At 39.9% G+C, this 20,455-nt stretch overlaps 1 protein-coding gene across 15 annotated transcripts in view; it reads right to left on the bottom strand.

Moving 5' to 3' along the window:
* Window positions 1-20,455, bottom strand: part of TTC3 (tetratricopeptide repeat domain 3) — a 96,285-nt gene that overhangs the window by 49,067 nt on the left and 26,763 nt on the right. For 11 of the 15 annotated variants that reach the window (XM_081138051.1, XM_081138050.1, XM_081138057.1 and 8 more), the window contains 5 exons: window positions 15,959-16,013; window positions 7,503-7,665; window positions 6,624-6,669; window positions 3,066-3,186; window positions 1,907-1,970 (listed from right to left, as the gene is read on the bottom strand). In XM_081138051.1, coding sequence (XP_080994177.1) covers window positions 1,907-1,970; window positions 3,066-3,186; window positions 6,624-6,669; window positions 7,503-7,635 — 364 coding nt within the window. In that variant the 5' untranslated portion in view covers window positions 7,636-7,665; window positions 15,959-16,013. The remainder of the gene's footprint in view (window positions 1-1,906; window positions 1,971-3,065; window positions 3,187-6,623; window positions 6,670-7,502; window positions 7,666-15,958; window positions 16,014-20,455) is intronic. The other 4 variants (XM_081138055.1, XM_081138054.1, XM_081138052.1 and 1 more) reach the window with 1 other exon arrangement.

Genomic DNA, 20,455 nt, shown 5'->3' on the forward strand with positions numbered 1-20,455 from the left:
AAACAATCCCCAGTAAGAAGAAAAGAAGATACTGTGCTGTTATTGACAGAAGGGAGAAATCACTGGGAAGTGGCTGGGAAGAGCATTAGTGGGGATGCAGCATTTGTGTTTGGCTTTAAGAACAAGTAAGAGTCAGATAGAATGGGCCAAACCCAAGAGCAGAGTTCATTTTAAGAAGCACCAAGTAAACCTGTGTGAATTGACAAGTTTAGAAAGGACAGGTTGGAAAAGGGCAGCTAGGGCAGGCTGGGAAGAGTGTTATGGGCCCCGTGCTTCCACTCACTTCTCCAGCTCTGTGAGCTCAGACTTTGTCTCCTGGGAGGAGGGAGCCCATGTGCACTTCTGGGCAGGGGACAGATGTGCAAAGCTGTGCAGAGAAGAACAGAGCAATAGGGACAGGTGGATTTGATGGAAGCTTTGGGGAGAGACAGCAGAGGCAAGTTAGAGGCCATATGTTAAGGACGGGATGAGAGCCTGAGCTGGTTCTGGTGGTCTCAGAAAGCAGAAGAGGCTTCTAAAAAAGCAGAAGGATTCTAGTTTGATTTCTGCTGTGTGACCTGAAGCAGAACTCCTGAACCCTGACCCAGGGACCTCAATTTCTTCTACCAAATGTAGATGCTCAAGTGTGGATGGTATTTAAATTATTTATTTAAATGTACTGTGTGATGATAATGGCCTAAGAAATAGCAATAAATTAAAAGCTGTTTTCCAAAAAGAAGTTTTATGCTCAGAGATTTTTCATGTGCTATTAGAGTTACATCGGGTAAAGACAGTCACCTGAGCTTCCCATCTTTATAATTTTGCCGATGTGCTAACCAAATGGAAATGCCCAGTAGGAAGTGGTTGGATATGTGGCATGGGACTCTGAGAGAAGACAGAACTGCAAGCAACAGATGACAAAAATGGCTGTCAGAAGCAAAACACTGAAAAGACGGCACCAGGATCACTAACTAGGTCACAATCTCCCTGTAAGAACCCTAGAAGGAACACATGAAAGATGGAGATAAAAAAACTTGTGTATAACAACAACCATCTTGAGTCATCATGAAATTCTGTACTTTCTTAAACAATGCTTAAAAGGCAGGGAATCATGTAATCCACTTTCGAATGATTTCCATCAAAATCTGGTAGTATTAAGGGAGACTGACAAGTAAATGAAGAGTGAATACTCATGCTTCTCTGGGCCCTTCCTTTCCCAAATGCCAAATCAGTGAGGTGCTGCTGTGTCTGCCTGCTTGCTACACAAACACATGCACTAAGCAGACAATTTAAAATACACTAGGATTAGCCTAAAGCACCCATTCTCAGCAGAGGTGCCATCACCCCCAACAGGGTAAAAAGTGGTTACTGGGAAATGAAAAAAAATCTACCTTTTCAACAGAGAGAGGCAAAAGTAGGTTTACAGTTCTGAGTACACAAAACAGAGCTTATTCTTGTATTATTATTTATTATTGTATTTTCCATACGAACTGTAAACCAACTTTTGCCTCACCCTGTATATAAAGCAGAGATGTACATACAGTACATGAACAGATACATATTATCTGTGGTAATAAATTTCATGGGGAGGCAATTAGGGAAAAAAGGTCTAAAAAAGCTGCTTGGCTGGGGGGAGATAATGATATAAAAGTTGAAAAGCACTGGCCTAATGGAAATTAGATAGCAAACCAAGAAGAGTTTCATCTTTCCTTTCCAGTACTTTTATTTGGAGTTCCAAAATCAGATTTATTAAATGCCATGAAGAGACTTGTGTATTGATTTGAAAAAAACAGTCAATGTTTGAACACAGAAGCCCTGCCAAGTAAACAGAGAACAAGGGAGAGTGAGGCTTGTGCGAACTTGGGACACAGAAGTGCAGACAACACTACACTGACTCAGCAACAGTTTACGAAAGGAAAGCACTCACCTGACGGTGGTAGAAATTCAGGATGACAGTCACAATCATCTACCTTCAAAGCTTCATCTACCACCTACCCACGAAAATAAAATTAGTGAGAAGTTTCAAAAAAACAGAGCCATGAAGAATTTAAAAGCTAAATAATAAAATAGACTATAACAGAATGTGTTCAAGCGCCTAAAACACCTAGGTGGTTACTAAACCTAAATGAATAAACAAAGTAACTAACGCTGAGATGATGACCAGTTAGCCTGAGGGCAGACAGGGCAGCTATTTAGTGAGTGTCTGCACTGAATCAATTCTTTCACATCTTTCTGTAGGCTCCTCTCCCCCTCACTGAACACGGCCTCTTAGAGATTTTCATTATTAACAACAAAAGAACTATAAGGTGGGTTGAGAAGTTCCCTCCAATGTCTACTACCCATCTAACCCAAAACACCATTTCCTTTTCCCTGCAGGGAGGAATATAAATGTGGACTTGGTGGCATCTGCTCAGTTTTGAGTACACTCTAGTTCAGAGAAAAACTCAGATACAAATGGTCTGGGACCCTGATCCCAAAGCCAGACTGGAGTCCTAGCGGTGCCCTAAGAAGCCATCAGACAAAGGTTCAGCTGAGCACAGCAATGAATCAAGGGCTTGGGCCACCAGGAGGAGCAGCAGAGGCATCAGAAACACCTTGGGCAGATACAGGGATGAGGTGGGTGCCCCCAGGTTCAGCATGGCTTGGCACAAATTGGGTGGATGGGCTGGTGCAATGCCAGGAAGCCACAAAGATTGCAAAAAAGAAAAGAGAGGAAAAGAAAAACCCAAAACATTGTAAAGGGTGGTGTAAACTGGCCACCAGACAACACTATCACTCATTCCCAAGTAACTGATTGAGAGCATACAAAGATAACCATCCAAGTATAAAACGAAATTTAGAAAAAAAGTTTGAAAAGATACAAAAGTGATTGCAAAAAATATTCTGTGACAATGAAATATTATTTGTATGTAGTTATAAGAGGTAGCCCAATTATTTATTAAAAGACAGAATCATTCTCTTCATATCCATAGGCCAAAAAAAGTTTGTATCAACAAAATATTTAGTTTCCATTATCACCAAATATTATTGCAAAAATATGAGACTGACTATACAGGAAATAATTTTTAGTTTTTAACTGAGCTTACCTTTAGATTCTGATTACCACCGTTTGCCATTTCGTGGTTGGTTTTTCTGGAATCTCTTTCAGTCTCTACAAAGTTAAGTGAAGCACTAAATGCAGGTGCTGATGAATTAGGTGTGTAGGCTCTGAGGGGATAAAAGGAATAATCATTTTATTTCTAATGAGTAGTATGCATTTTTAAAATGTTAACCTTCAAAGAAACAGGTTTCAGCAATTACAGCCTTTTTTCCTTGAAAGTAAGATAAGATTGTCTTAAAAAGGATCTCTACCTCTGAGAATGGGCTTGATACATAAATATTATTTTACATTTGCTATTAAAAACTCAAAAGAGATTAAGAACAGCTCAAGAAGTGTACTCTGGTTTGTAATATTAAAATAAGTAAGTCTCTTTGTTTTAAATTTAACAACTTCAGTATCTTAGGCATGTGGGAAAAAGCTTAATCTTCTTTAATCGCCAAGCAGCAAATGCAGAGCCCTGGGTGCTTCTGGCTATACTGCAAGCATATGCAACTCTGTCTGCTGCCTATTCTAATCAGAAAGCACCTTAGCCTTTGAAAAAATACCGGGAGTTTAGAGGCAGATGTTTTGAGTACAGAGGTGAAGGGTTATAAAAGGGACGGACTGTGCCTCTGCTCTCTGCTCTAGAACCCTGAGGGCAAAAACTGGTCCCATTCAAACACAGTAACATTCTATTAACATTTCACCCCTTTCTCCATAGCTTTAGGCTACTGATCTCCAATATATACATATGCAAATAGCTCAGTTAAACAGTTAGCAAAACAAATCTGGCAATCCCCCAGTCTCCTGATCTTATGCAGGGACACTTTAAAAAGCACCAATGGAGACAAGGAGGCAGCATAGGTCACCGCAGTACCTGCTGTCTCCCACAACCACATCAAAATTACAATTAAAATACACAACCATTATTCAGAACCTCCTAAAATCTAGCTGAACAGAAGTCCTATAACCAGGGAAATGAAGAAGCATTGAGACCGGTAGGAGGGGTAGAGACACGGGACAGAATCCGGGCTGGATTGCAAAGCTGCAGACCCACACCCAGGTGCCGCAGTTTAAAACCAGGAGGACATCTCAGCGGTGGAGGTTTCCTGGAGGAGCGAGGGTCCCAGCCCCACATCAGGCTCCCAGCCCAGGGCTCCAGAGAAGTCCCACAACTTCGGGCTGTGAAAACTGAAGGGGATTGAGGTTGAGGGATGGGGAGGATGCGGGAGCCCCAGGCTTTCCTCTTAAAGGGCCCACGCACGAACTCGCTCAGATGCGCTCCCTCAGCCCCAGCGCCTGGCAGCAGCTTGAAAGGAACCTGAGAAATTCGGGGAGGAACTAACTTGCCTGGGATCAGGGTGAGAGCTGGAGGGGCAGCTTTCTTCCAGACAGAAGAGCTGGCAGAGGCCACTGCTCCTTTGACCAGCCTTCCCCCGAAAGAGCCAGCAGGCAGGCGACTTCTCTGAATCTGACTCACACCTTTGGCCCCGCCCCGGTGATTCCCCGAGACCCCCGCCCCTCCCTACTTGCAAGCTTCATCCAAGCCATTTCCAGGGGCTTTTCTATGCAAGTGGCCTCTCGAGCCTCATGCTTAGGACTTTCCTAAAATCTCTCAAACAAGCAGCAGCTAGTGTCCGCATGCCCCATACCACTCAATAAGTGGTCCCAGGCCTGGCACTAGCAGCACCCTGCATTTGATTCATAGCTTGGCCTCTACTGGACACCTCCAAGCCCAAATTGCTGTGTAGCTCATACTGGGTGGCCCTGGGCAAGACATAGGCAGAGGCTGACTTTGCACCTCCCATGAGGCCCCAGAGACAGTGCACCTGGTGGTCAGCTTCAACCACGCTGGATTACAACCCTACCACATCCACTAGTGACACACTCAAGGGGCAGACTCGGTGAACACCAAAGCTCCACTGAAGTAAATCCGGCTGCTCCACAGAGGTGTCTCCAGCACAGCAGCTCTTGGCTGTAGTTGCAGCTGGTCCTCACAGCTAACTGGCCTGGAGATTAATTCCTCCCAGTGATGCTAATAGCAACCAAGGCTCAACTACAACAGGACAGTGCACTCAGCCCACAGAGGGGAGCACCTAGAAGGCCCAGCTCAGGTGACTGAGGAGGCTGAGTCACTGCACCCTACCAGACACCTACTACACAAAGCCACTCTACCAATTCCAGGAGACACAGCAGCTCTTCCTAATACACAGAAACAAACATCAGGAAGCAGCAAAATGCGGAGGCAAAGAAACATGTCGCAAAGGAAAGAACAGAAGAAACCACCAGGAAAAGAACTAAATGAAATGGAGCCAAGCAAGCTACTAGATACAGAGTTCAAAATAATGGTTATAAGGATGCTCAAGGATCTTAGTAAGACTATTAAGGAAACTAGTGAAAACATCGATGACATAATAAAGTGCCAATCAGGAATGAAGTTTACACCAAAAGAAATGAAGAATAATTTACAGGGAATCAACAGTAGAGTAGAGGATGCTGAGAATCAAATCGGCAATGTGGAATATGAGGGGGGAAAAACACCCAACCAGAAGAGCAAAAAGAAAAAAGAATCCAGAAATGTCAAGATAATATACGGAGTCTCTGGGACAACTTCAAGCGGCCCAACATTCGCCTTATGGGAATACCAGAAGGAGAAGAAAGAGAGCAAGAAATTGAAAACCTATTTTTAAAAATGATGACAGAAAATGTCCCCTACCTGGGGAAAGGAACAGACTTAAAAGTCCAGGAAGCACAGAGAGTCCCAAACAAGAGGAACCCAAAGAGGCCTACACCAAGATAATTAAAATGCCAAAAGTTAAGGCAAAGAGAGAATCTTAAAAGCAGCAAGAGAAAAGCAATTAGTTACCTACAAGGGAGCACGCATAAGACTGTCAGCTGATTTCTCAACAGAAACTTTGCAGGCCAGAGGGAGTGGCAAGAAATATTCAAAGTGATGAAAAGCAAGAACCTACAACTAAGATTATTCTACCCAGCAAAGATACTATTTAAAACTGAAGGTCAGATAAAGAACTTCATAAATAAGAAAAAGCTAAAGGAGTTCATCACCGCCAAACCCATATTACATGGAATGTTGAAGGGTCTTTTTTAAGAAGCTAATGAACAAAAGAATCTGACAAACAAAATAGACCCAGAGACAATGAAGCATGCAACAGAGGGTCATATCTCAAATGGAAGAGTAAAGGGGTTTGGGGGTGTGAAGAGATTAACCAAAGAAGTTCTGTTTATACATGCATCACCCATGGACACAGACAATAATAGAGTGAAGGCCTGGGGAGAGGGTGGGAGTGAAGTAGAGGGGGTCAATGGGGAAAAAAAAAAGGGACACCTGTAATACTTTCAACAATAATGATAATTTTTTTTAAAAAGGAGTACGATGTAAGAATATTTCAAAGGGGAAAAACAATAAAAACCACCTATCACCTCTCCTCCCCCAACTTTACTGTGGTTGCTATAAGCTACTAAAGCATCAAACGCAGTGACTCTTCAACTCATAGGGCAACACCATTCCAGGTAACACCTACTGATCAGATCAATATTAACTTACCTGCTTTCATAAAAGGCTTTAATTGGATTCCTAGCTGATGTCCCACCTATAAAAATCAATCACACACACACTTAGTAATCACTGCATTGGCAACACAACTTTAAAAGATTTTCAAATTCAGAGAACTGGAAAGTAAGCCTAAGCAATTTTATATTTCAAGGTGGTTTCAGTTTGATGATTGTGTCAACAAAATGTTACACAGACCTTATTTGACATCCCATTCGATGTGATCATTGCCTAGGTGCAGCAAGATAGAAATGTGACTTGGAGATGGTACCTGTCGATGGTACCTGTCTTCAAAGAGCTCACAATCTTATAATCATGTTATGTTGGATGACTTCTGCTAGTGAAATAGAATCACTCAGCTCAGCTTTGTAAGACACTAAATACCCACGGAAGGAAATACAGGAAAGACCTATACAGAAAGTGTAGAGTAAGGAATTGTAGAATTCCTAGCCTGCACAGCAAATTTCTGATATATGTATAACACCAGCCACAAACAACAAACAATGCTATTAAAGGGACCTCTCTTCAGGAAATAACTACAATAGTAAAGGAGATAATCTTAAAACAATTCTGTTTCAAAAGGATTTACTTAATTTCAAAATTTCAAGAAGGCATATTTTCTATGCAAGGGTATGTAATAATTCATTGCTAAATATTTCAAATAAAATACAAATAATTTATAATTACCTAATGGAATATAACTAATAATTCTATACAGATAGAAATAGAAAACTTAAGTGACTCGACCAAGATAACAAAGTAAGTACAAATCATGTGAGAATTGATTTACGGTCCTCCATTAATCTAAGAAACCCACCTTCGAAAGTTTTAAAGGGAATTCGACTGAAACCGAAAGAATCTTAGGTGAAATACCTTGCAGGTCTTCTATTTGATTTTGTAACTTTATATGCTGCTGAATTAGATCCTTGATTCCCTCAGGGTCATTTTTACAGAGTTTTTGAGCTTTACTGTTTGCTTGCAGGGCCCAGTCATATTCCCCCAGCATAGAAAGAGCAGCACAATAACGATAATGACCCTGTTCCAAAAAGATAAATTTAATTTTTCTCAAAAATATGCTTAAGTTAAAGGAAATAGAGAAGGAAAAATATTTTGCTTGAAATCTGATTAGTTACTTAAAATGTTAGATTAGAACCCAATGAAAAATTTAAAAAAAATGTTAATAACTCTCAGGATATAAAATTACCTAAAATGAGCTAAGTGAAAAACTATGAACAATATTCGTAATAATTTTTAACAACTGACCAGAGATCAATATTTTTGCTTAAGAGATTTTGTACCCCCAAAGGAAAAATTCAACCTTAATTATACTTTACTAAAGAGTGAAATAATTTTTATGCCAAATAAAGTATAAAATTCATTCATATAAATAACTTAAATTTTTTACACAATACTTCAAGGCAGTAATAGTCCCCAAGTCATTACATTCCTTACACTTTGGAAATCAACAGAGTTTTAGAGCTAGAAGGACAGTCAGCTTGCATAGCAATTTTCCAACCTCTCTAAAGAGGAGCATGGGTACAGATAAGGGGTAAACCTAAGCTAGATCTTCCATCCATCTCTCTCTTAATCAGCTTTTAATTCTTTTATCTCTAAGTGTAATTCTTGGCTTTAAGAAAGAAAATGTCCAAAAATCACTGCTTTACTCTTTATTCCAATCATCAGGTTTTTTGTTCTGTTTTTGTTTCTGCCACAGAACCACAGTCCTGGCTGGCCCCATTTTCACACTTTGGGAAATCTTCTATATCAAGCATGAGCATTTTAATCCAGAATGCTAACATTACCAAACCCAGGCTAACTCAACCACTCTCTCCCCTCACTAGCTACTCACAAAACCAAACTCCCATTTTAGGTACAGTATTTCCAACTTGAGAAGCGATTTCCAAGTGAAAGGGGCTAGGAACTTGCCTACTTAGAGACAAACCAAAGAACCCTGGTCTTATGACTCTGGGTCCAGAACTCTTTCCTTTACTAAACATTTTACAAAGAACATTCTGGTTCTATGAGATAAAAAACAAACAAACAAAACCTCATAGACACATGCAACAGTATGGTGATTACCAGAGGGGAAGGTGGGGGGAGGCAAAAGAGGGCAAAGGGGGGATAAATGGTGACAGAAGACAACGTACTTGACTTGCAGTAGTGAACACATTATAGTTGATGTATTATAGAACCTACATAATTTTATGAACCGTCATCCCAATAAATTCAGTAAAAAAGAATATAAAAAATACTAATGGAATAAAAGAAAACTGTCGTTTCATTTTTTAAAAAATCAGGAATAAGTGAACTTTTTAAGAAAGATGGGCTTTTCATTAAGACAAGCCAGAAACAACTGTGAGGACCTCTGTTTCCACCTATCCCGTGCATGTATAATTCTGCTCTCGTGCTCCAACCCAACCTGTGAGTTCTGGAGAACTTTTTTAGCCAGACTATTTAGGCTCAGATCAGAGATTCAACTCAGATTGCATTTGGTTAAACTCTGCTTTACCTTAAAAGGCATAAGAAGATAAAAGAGATCTCTCAGGTTTGCTACAAGACCAAAATCCTACCCCCCAGGTATATGTCAACTTTAAAGCTTACATAACTGCATTTAAAAAAACATCACAGCACAGAAAATTATGATAGCTCATAAACCATACCTGCTTAAATTTGTAAAAGACACTCTACTCTCTCTTCACTCCATTTGAAGTGTAATTTCTACCAGCTAGAAAGGAGTTTATTCAGATCTCTTTGCTGAAGTAGTTTGAATGAAACTTAAAGGTATTTCAGAGTTTCTTGAACCCAATTACAACAGAAAGTCTTGCTCTTATTTGACACTATCGATTCTCTATCACATACATGAAAAATTCCCTACTGTTCATCTGCCCAGCATCCCCTCCTTTTGAGTTCCACCATGTCCCTTCTCCAGAGAGTAATGGCAGGACTATCAACTTTAGTGCCCCATCTCAACAATGATGGTAGGGTAGAAGCGTAGCTATGACCCAGAAAACAGCCCCATTGAAATGCACCATTTCCCTGGTAACAGTGATGGGTCCACAGGTGGGCACATGGCTCAGTGAGGATAAGTGTGAGGCATCCCTCAGGTATACTATATAGATACTAAAGATGTTCTTTTTCCACCAGAATTAACAGTTATTGAGGACATCAGTTTGGTTCTTTTTCAAAATGAAGCAGAGAGAGCCCACACTCTACCACTTCTGATCAAGATGGAGTAGTAGGGATTGGACTTACCCTCTTGCCTAAAATGAACATACAGGAACAACATATATGAAACGAAAGGTTGCAAGACACTGGACATCAGGCAACAACAGAGAGTGACCCAGATGGATGAGAAACACACAAAGTAAGCCCTGTGCTTGCCCCAGCTTGCTGAGTGGAGTCTATAAGCCACAGCAGAGAGAGAAAAACCCAGGCAGAGATGGAAGTCTGTTAAGATGACAGAGCCCAGGAGTCCAGGAAAAACAAGGCAGCTTAAGTTCACAGGACAGAGGACCAGGGAGGAAAAGGCTGCACAGAGAACTCCAGAGATCTTCAGAGGACCCCCTTGAGTGTGGCTGCGTACTAAACCAGTACTTGCACATGGGGCAACTACCCAAGCCAGCGAAAGACCACCTGAAAAGCTAAAAGGGAGTAACAGTCAGCACTCACACATGGCCAGGAATACTTGCTCTTCCCACCAACCAGAGTGGAAAACATTATAATTCATGGAGTATCAAGTAGAGTACTCAGAAGTTTTGCTTCAGTTATGGAGAAAAAATTAGCCCTAGACCAAATGCCACTATGCTCCCATCTAACAAAGCTTAAAACAAGACTCCGAATAATTAAACTGTTTCCAATTAACTATGGCATCCAAAAACAAAGCTAAAAAACATTTACAGAAATACAAAAATATCAGGTAAAATCACAATGCCTGGCATCCAATTAAAAATTACTAGATATGCCCTAGTGGTTTTTCCTCTGTGGTTAGGCAGTCAGACCACAGACTGAAGGGTCTTGGGTTCAATTCCAGTCAAGGGCATGTACCTCAGTTGCAGGCTTGATCCCTGGTCCCAGCCAAGGTGTGTGTGGGAGGCAACCAATCTATGTGTCTCTCACACTGATACCCTTCCTCTCTCTCACTCTCTCTCCCCCCCCTTTCCACTCTCTAAAAAGCAATGGAAAAATTATCCTCAGGTGAGAATTTTTAAAAAAACTACTAAGTATGCAAAAACGGAAAATGTGATCTATAATGAAGAGAAAAATCAGTCAATCAAAAACAACCCAGAAATGACACCGGTGATAGAATTAGTAGATAAGAACATAAAAAGTTATTATAAATATATTCCATACATTCAGGAAGCTAAAAGAAAGATTTTACATATAAAATAAAGACATGCAATACATAAAAAATACTCAAATTGAAATTCTAGAGGTGAAAGCTATATAAGATAAAAATACATTAACGGAAATAAAAGTAGATTAGATACTGCAGAATAAAATCAGTGAACTTGAGGACAAAGCAATAGAACCTAGGAAAACTGAAACAGAGAAAAGACTGAAAATAAAGCTAATAAACAGGGAAGCACAGCTAAGAAACACAAAGAAAAGTGTGTGCAGATCTGGATCCAACCATGCCTGCAGCTAATCCCTAGAATTTTCAATTACACAAGCCAATAAATTCCCCTTTCTGCTAAAGCCAAATCTGAGTTAGGTTTTGTCACTCACAAACAAGAGAGTCCAAATACATCCCTACAAATTAATGCAAACATAGGTATCTGTCAAGTCTATCATAAAAATTCTCATTCTTTACAATACAATGAGTCACCCTCTCTAAAGCCTGAAATCATGTTTAGGACAGCTGACACTGTACCAGTCTTCTCTATCTAGAAAAGAAGAAAAAGTGGCCCACCCTCACACAGAAATCTACAGAGCACCTTCCTATACAGGCTTATATCCTAGAGACATGACTCAGTAAATGCAGGGTCACAATTTCAAGGTAAAAGGGTTCTTATAAAAGTAAGGAATGCACCTTGAACAATCTACCTTTGCTTTTGAAATTTAAACCATCCTTCAAGGAGCATTCCTTTCTGGTGAAATAAAATGAAAAATGACCTAGATATATATAGTACCAAAATTTTTGAATACTTACTAGGAGTTGTGTTTTTCAGCTACACAGATTTTTGCAATCAGCACAAAACATCCTAATTTAAAAAAAGAGTGAACCACATAAATATAGTCCACTTATCTTTGACAATGGAGCAAAGGCAATACTATGGAGCAAAGGTAGTCTTTTCAACAAATGGTGCTGGAACAAATGGACATCTACATTCAAAAAATAAATCCAGACTGTACATCCTCCACAAAAATGAACTCAAAATGGATCACAGACCCAAATGTAAAATGTGAAACTCTAAAACTCCTAGACGATACTATGGGGGAAAACCTAGATGACCTTGGGTATGGTGATGACTTTTCAGATGCAACACCAAAGGCATGATCCATGAAAGAAAGAAATGATAAGGTGGACTTGATTAAAATAAAAACTGCTCTGTGAAAGATAATGTTAAGAAAATGAGAAGACAAGCCACAGTCCAGAAGAAAATATTTGCAGAAGGCACATCTGATAAAGAACTGTTACTGAAAATCTACAAAGAACTCTTAAAATTCAACAATAAGAAAAACAACTGATTAAAAAATGGGTCAAAGACTTCAAAAGGCACCTCATCAAAGAAGATACACAGTAGCAAGTAAGCATATGAAAAGATGCTCCACATCATCTGTCACCAGGGAAATGCAAATTATAACAAGGAGGTACCACTGCGCACCAGCAGAATAACCAAAACTAAGACACTGACAACACCAACCATCTGAGGAAGATGTGGAGCAACAACTCTCAGTCGTTGGTAGGAATGCAAAATGGTACAGCCACTCTGGAAGATATTTTGGCAGTTTCTTAAAAACAAAACAAAACATATTCTTATCACATGATCCAGCAATCACACTCCTTGGTATTTACCCAAAGGAGCTGTAAACTTATATCCGTGCAAAACCTGCACAGGGGTGTTTCTAGCTGCTTTATTCATAACTGCCAAAACTTGGAAGCAACCAAGATGTCCTTCAGCAGGTGAATGGATATATAAATTATAGTAGATACAGACAATGGAATATTATTCAGCACTAAAAAGAAACAGTTACCAAGCCATGAAAAAACTGCTGAGGAAATGCATATTACTAACTGAAAGAAGCCAATCTGAAAAGGTTACATGCTGATTCCAACTATGATATTCTGTAAAAAGCCAAACTATGGAGAGAGTAAAAGGATCAACAGTTGCCAAGATTTTGGGGGGAAGGATGGATAGGCAGAGCAGAGGATTTTTAGGGCAACAAAAAGAATCTGTATGAATCATAATGGTGGATACATATCATTATAAATTTGTCCGAACTCACAGAATGTACACCTACGCAGTGAACCCTAAGGTAAACTGTGGACTTTGGGAGATTATGATATGTCCATGGAGGTTCATCAATTTTCACAAATGTACCACTCTGTTAGTGGATGCTGATAATGGGGGGGTATACATGTGGGGGTAGCAGGATTATGGGAAATATCTGTACCTTCCTTCTTCTTAATGTTGCTGTGAACCTAAAACTGCTCTAAAAAACAAAGTCTTAAAAAGAAGAGTAAATATTTTGTTTGATAAATTAATCCAGAAATAAACATTCTAAATAAAAGTCCTCAAAGTATACGTGTAATGACACCTTGTAAAAGACACTTTACCTTTCTGAAACTTCACTTCTTCCTCTGCAAAATAAGGTATTTAAAAAGTGACCCTAAAATTTGGATGCAGAAGTCCACCTGGGGAATTTTACAATCCCAGATTTTATACTTCAAGACCACCTGAATCACAATTTGGGAGCTCTAATATTCTATGGTTCTACGCACTCTGGTCTAAAAACAAATTATGAAAAGCCAGGAATAAGGTCTGAAACATGTCTGTGTCTTAATGAAGCTCTACTTAAAAAAGAAAAATTCAGGTATTTTTGTATTTAGGAAAATAAAGAGATTACTGTAACACACACCCAGAATTAACTGTTAACATTTTGTTATATTTGCTTCAGATTTTTTAATTAAAGAAATAAAACTATACAAATATGGCTGAACTCTCCTTTGTAACCTCTCTAATCTTTCTGCCTCTCACCAGAAGCAAACTCTATGATGAATTTGATAAGTATTTTTCTAGCCTATATTATGCTTTTACTGCTTTGTTTATTCAAGACTGTTTTTTAAATCTATAAGTGTTGATAAGCCAGTTAACTCATTTCAACTGCAATCCAGTATACAATTCGTTCATTAACTATGTCAACAATATTTATTAATGAATGCCTACTATGTGCCAGGCAACTTGTCAGGCAGTCCGGATTCAAGAATGAACCAAACCACCCAGCCGGGCGTGGCTCAGCGGTTGAGTGTCGACCTAGGATCCAGGCGATCGGGGTTGGATTTCCTGTAAGGGCACATGCCCGGGTTGCGGCCTCAATCAATGACTCTCTCATCATTGATGTTTCTATCTCTGCCTCTCCCTCTTCCTTCCTCTCTCTGAAATCAATAAAGATATATTTAAAAAAAAAAAAAGAATGAACCAAACAGCCTGGCTGGCGTGGCTCAATGGATGGCTCGGTGGTTGAACATCAACCCATGAACCAGGAGGTCAGTTCGATTCCAGGTCTGGCACATGCCTGGGTTGTGGGCTCGATCCCCAGTAGGGGGTGTACAGGAGGCAGCTGATCATCATTGATGTTACTTTCATCACTGATGTTTCTATCTCTCCCCCTCTCCCTTCCTCTCTCTGAAATCAATCAAAACATTTTTTTTTTTTTAAATGAACCAAAAGAAAAAAAACTGTCCTCTTGGAGCTCACATTGTTCTGGAGACACACCATAAACCTACCATAAATAGTATATATAGTATATTTAATAATGATAAATGCCAAGAGGAAACAAAGTAAAGAAGGGAAAGAGGATAGCCAATGTCTAGGAAAGAGCAGGTTTGGCACTGTAGTACTGTGGCCAGGGATTTCACTGAGAAGAGGGCTTTCAGTGAACAACGAAAGGAAATAAAGGGAGCTAGCTCATGCTCTGGGGAAAGGCACTCTCATTCCAGGCACAGGGAAGAGCGAGTACAAGCTGGGAGTGGGCCTGGCATGTTTAGGAAACCCTGAGGAGGCCAATGGGGCAACACAGAGTGAACAAGGGAATGAAAAAAGGGGAGAGCAGAAGGTGTGAGGTCCGAGAAATAACGGGACAAGGGACAGATCAGATAGACCATAGTAACAACTTTAATCAAGTGAAAAAAACACATATATCCACTGCTTTATTAAGGGATATTTAGGTATTTGCAGCTCTGTGCCATTAACACAATGCTGCAAGGACCAACTCTGTACTTCTCACCATGTACATATGTGCACTAATGTGCAATATACACGCTTAGAAACAATTATTGTGTATGCACATCAGAGTGTTCTCCAAGGTGGCTGTAACCAATTCAACTACACTGGTTTATCGAGGGTTTCTGTTGGTACACACACTCACCAATACTCAGGGCTATTGGTCTTGTTAATTTTTGCCGACGTGAAGGACCCAAACAGTATCACATTGTTTTATTTAGTCATGTACAGGTGGGTCTGTTTGAGGCTCTCTATTCTGCTCTCTTGGTTTCATTTTGCTGTCTCTGTACAATTTTAATTACTGGGAAACAGAGCTGTTTATTTCTATTGCCCATTCAGAATTCCTCTTCTGTGAAATGCTTGTTTATTAGCCCATTTGTACTGGTTTTTTAATTTTAGTTCTTTGCATATTCTGGATATAAATCCTATCAGTTATATATATGTATATAACAAATTATCTCCTCTCAGACGATTTCATTCATGATGTGTTTTGACATAGAAGTTTTTAAGTTTGATATAGTCAAATTTATGTTTTCTCACTGAATTGTGCATATGTTCAAAGCTTCAAATTTGAAGCTTCTAAGCTTCAAATTTCATTTTTCTGTAGGTCTTTAACCTATCTGGAATGTGCAGATGTTATCTCAATGGCTAAGGCTCCCTTGAGGTCCTCAAGAATCCCACGGGTGACCTGTTCCCCTCAGACACACACAGCCTTACTGCTGTGCTCCACCTCCTTTCTGACTATGGGACTGAAGATTTCGTCATATTCTTGAGCTCTGCCTATTTTACCCAGTGCTTTTACATACAAATGTACAGCCTATAAAAAGATTTTTCACCAAGTTGTATGGCATTATTTGCCCAAGGTAAAATATAAAAGAAACCTACCTTTGTCCAATTGTTCTTCAGAATAATGGCTCTCTTTCCATCACCAAGTGCATTTCTAAAAAAAGAAATAAATATTCATATTTTTATTTTAGTAAAGGTATTGTGCCATATTGCATTTCTATTTGTAATTTTTGAATTTTCCATGTATAACCTAGTGAAAAAATTATGCTTTGGTTTTTAAGAATTCATATATGTCCATTATAGGAAATTTGGAAAATACAGAAAAGTAAAACAAAGGAAAAAAGTCATCCAGAGTCATGATCACAACTGCCCAGGAATAACTACTTTTCGTATTTCTGGAGTAATTCCTACACATCTTACTTACATCTTAATCTATTCCCAACTTATTAGTTGTATTTTTTTTGCACTATTTTTTGCATGTCAGCAAGACTCCTGAGCTCCAGAAATATAACTCCCAGATCTTTCACAGACCTCCACTAGGTTATAGTGGACAGGGCGTGAAAGTTGGGACATGAAACAGTGAAGTCCAGTCAAATGCTAATTCTCCTTGGGGCTGTTAGAAAGTTATTAACCTCTCAGGGCCTGCTTTCTCATCGAAAACGGGATAATTCTGTTCTTCCTGTTTAGTACTTTGTAAACTGTCACGTACTAAGTTTCCTGGCTTATCTTCTATCACCTCCTCCTCTACCCCAGCTCAGACACCCACCACTGCTACCCTCCCCCAAAACTTATCACCACTCAAAACTGTTCAAACTTCAAAAATCACTAATTCAGGCATCCCACTCTCCCCTATAACCTGGTTCCTTCCATCTTGTTCAACTATTCCTACTATCTCCTCAGGGTTCCCAACTCAATGACTTACCCAGTTTGGTTTTTTTACTTCCTTAGCTAGCTTGAGAGTCAGATCCATCATTTCATATTCACATGCTTCCTACTTCTTTATACTCCTTTGTACCTGTGTTTACATCTGGCTCTATGGCAAAACCCCAACTCTAAACCAAACCTACTTTCGGCTTTCTCCACACCTGTATCTAGGGAATCAAGTATTGCTGGAGGAAATTACACACCAGGGTACACAGTTAGCACTATTATTCATGATTAAAACCCGAAGGGGCCTTCAACATTGTTAGGCCATCGTTCTAGATCAAATCATTCTCCAGCTCTGTAAAACGATCACTTCAGATCTTGTGTCCTGTTCTCAAACTTCAAACTCCCTTCTCTCTTAGTGGATGATCTCTGCTCCTTGTTCAAAGAGCAAGCTGGAGACATCAAAGCGAACTCTCAATTTCCTGCGACCAAACAGACAAGCCCATACCTAGCCCTACCTCTTCTCCTTTACTGGTGCAATGGAGATATTCCTCCTCTTGACCTGGCCAATTTCTCCACCCGGGCCATGTAATTCCTCATCCTCACAGTTTCAATGATCTCTTCTCCCACCCATATATTAACTATTCCCTCTCAAAAATCCATTCCATATTATGGTGAATTTACGTAACATACAATTCACCATTTGAACCATTTCAAATGTACAGTTCAGTGGCATTAGGTACATTCATATTGTACTTAATGTACAACCTCCCATCAATGTTTAATATGCTCAGAACTCTCTCATCTTTAAAAAACAAATAAAAAAATAAATGTCTTAAACCTTAAGAAAAAACTGTTGGTAGCCTACCCAACAGCTATCCTCCTCCACCTGATTACTAGACCTTTGTTGTGAGGGTCTACCTCACTGTTACAAGACTGAGAGATAAATCTTAATCAGTTTAAGCCAATCATGGCAGCAGCCGCTCTCCTTTCCACTGACTGGCTTAGGGGTAGTTATGTGACCCAGTGCTGGCAAATGAGACCTGAGGGGACTGACTCATCACTCAAAAAGAGATTACATGAACAAAACTAGGTAACTTATATTTTTAAAAAGAAAAAGCTATCTAAAGATAGATGAGCTGACCAACAGAACAGGATATAGAAATCAGAAACAGATCCTTACCTATAGTCACCTGATCTATATGACAAAGGTAACACCACAGTGCATGGAGAAAATGTACTCTAAGAAATGGTGCTGTGTCAACTGGACACCCATATGAATCTTGAACCCCACCTCACACTAAATACAGACACCACCCGCAGATGAACTACAGATCTAAATACCAAAGTTAAACAGTCAAGATTTTAGAAGAAACATACATTTTGGTGACATCTGAGCTGGCAAAGACTAGAAACAAAACACAAAAACACTTACCATAAAGGAAACAATTGGCAAACTGTACTATATTAAAATTATTAACTTCAGTTTGTGAAAAGAAAATATCAAGAGTAGAAAGGCAAGCCAGAGTGAGAAGATATTTGTAATTCATGTATTTGACAATGACGCATATTCAAAATTTAAAAAAACCAAAACGCTACTAAATACATTCAACTCAAAACTCAAACAGGCACTTCACAAGAGAAAATCCAAATAGTCAATAAGCATATGAAAAGATATTCAACTTAAATATCATTAATCAACTTAAGGAAATGCAAATTAAAACACAACACTACATAATTACACACCCACCAAATGAAATGACACAAAATAGTGTCAGTGAAGACGTGGAACTGAAACTCTCATATGCTGCTGGTAGGAATGTAAAATCATACAACCACACTGGAAATTATGCACTAAAGCTGAATATAAGCATACCCTGATCCTGATTATACACTCAACAGAAATGAGTACATATGTTCACAATGACACACTATAGAAGCCAAATACTAGAAACTACCCAAATGCCCATCAACAATAGAATGGATAAAATGTGGTATATTCATGCAATAGGTGAACACTTTACAACTTCACATGCAACAATATGGATCTCAAAAGCGATGTTGAAAGCCGAACACAAAAGAGCACATACTATATACATACTATATGATTGTTTACATTGCACAAAAACAGGCAAAAATAACCAATGGTTTTAGAAGTCAGAATAGCAGTTGTCCTGGGGGAGGTGGGTAGTGAGGAGGAACAAGGGGATTTCTGGGATACTGAGTTTGTGATCTGGGTGCTGATTACGGTTGTTCGGTTTCTGAAATTCAACCTACACACTTATAAACTGTACACTTTTCAGTAGGTTTTCTTTTTTTAAGATTACAACAAAGTCATCCTTCTGCTGGACTGTGCTATCCAGTTTGATGTCTGAGTTACAGTAGCACCCTGACATCCTCAGTTGGCAGCTGGAGGTCCAAGTCACTCAGTGGGCTGGAAAAAGCCCAGGTCTTTGATGATGCTGCAGAACCACTTTCTTCTGGAACTCTTGAATAAGGTTAAGTTTTCTTCATCATTTAAACCCACTGAATCAGTTTTCTGTTATTTGTAACAAAAACATCCTAATACAATGGCATCCCTTTTCTGCTCCTTACTGCCTCCTCCCAAATACCTTTAACAGCCGCCTATGCGGTCTCCATTTCCTCCCTCATTTTTCAACCTGCTCTAAACCAGCTTCTGTTCCACACTTTTCACTAACACCTACCCCTCCAGTAACCAAACCATGTCCACACTGCTAAATCCAAATTCCATTTGGCTTCTCAGCAAGAGGCACTGCTGGTCAGTTACCTCCATGAAACCACACTGACAGTTTTCCTGCCACCTCTCTAGCAGCAGGAAATAGTCTCCTATGCAGGTTTATCCTTCCCTAACTGGCCACTACTTGTGTACCTCAAAGTTCAGTCCTAGCCCCTTTCCCAATCTCAGCTTATGCTCTCTGGACCAGCAGGTCTCAATTCTTGGCTGCATATCAGTACTATCTGGGGGGGCTTCTAAAAGCCCAACGCCCAATTAATTAAATCACAGTGTGGGGGGAAGCAGATTACTTCTTCAACACTCAAGTGATTCCAATGTGCGGTCAATGCTGAGAATCACTTCTGTAAGCAATTTCACCCACATCTCCAACTCCATCTAGGTTCACTACACCACACATTTGTCTTCTGTCTCAGCCTCTCCTTTGAGCACAGACCCACATAACTCACTGCCTCCATAACGTTCCAATTTGGATCCAGGGGTACTTCAACTCAGTATGTCCAAGAGTGAAGTCAAGTTCTACTTCCTACAGATTTCTTTCAGTGACCTGTGTGAGGGAGTGGGCCTATAACCCATGACACTGCCAAAGGCAGAATCCTCAGAATAGTTCGAAACACCAAACCAGAATCAACTTGATTTTACCTCCAAAATACTTCAAATCCTTCCACTTCTCCATTCCCCACGGCATTACCCTCTCCAAGCCACCATTATCACTGGCCTAGAGTACTGCAGCAGCCTCGTAATCCACATTCACACTGCATCCCCTCCACACTCTCCCCTGCTGCAGCCAGATTGACTTCTCTTAAGGTACTAATCATGCCATTTCCTGTTTAAAATCCTCTTCTTCTCTTAAAGACTGACAGCTTTAATGTAGCCCACAAGACCCTCCTTGGTCTAGCCTCCGACCACCTTTCCCCTCCCACCTGGCACACTATTAACCCCATGAACACAACATGCTCCCTCCCACCACAGGCCTT

This window comes from Miniopterus schreibersii, assembly GCF_964146895.1.
Source record: "Miniopterus schreibersii genome assembly, chromosome: 5".
In the NCBI taxonomy this organism is placed as follows: Eukaryota; Metazoa; Chordata; class Mammalia; order Chiroptera; family Miniopteridae; genus Miniopterus; species Miniopterus schreibersii.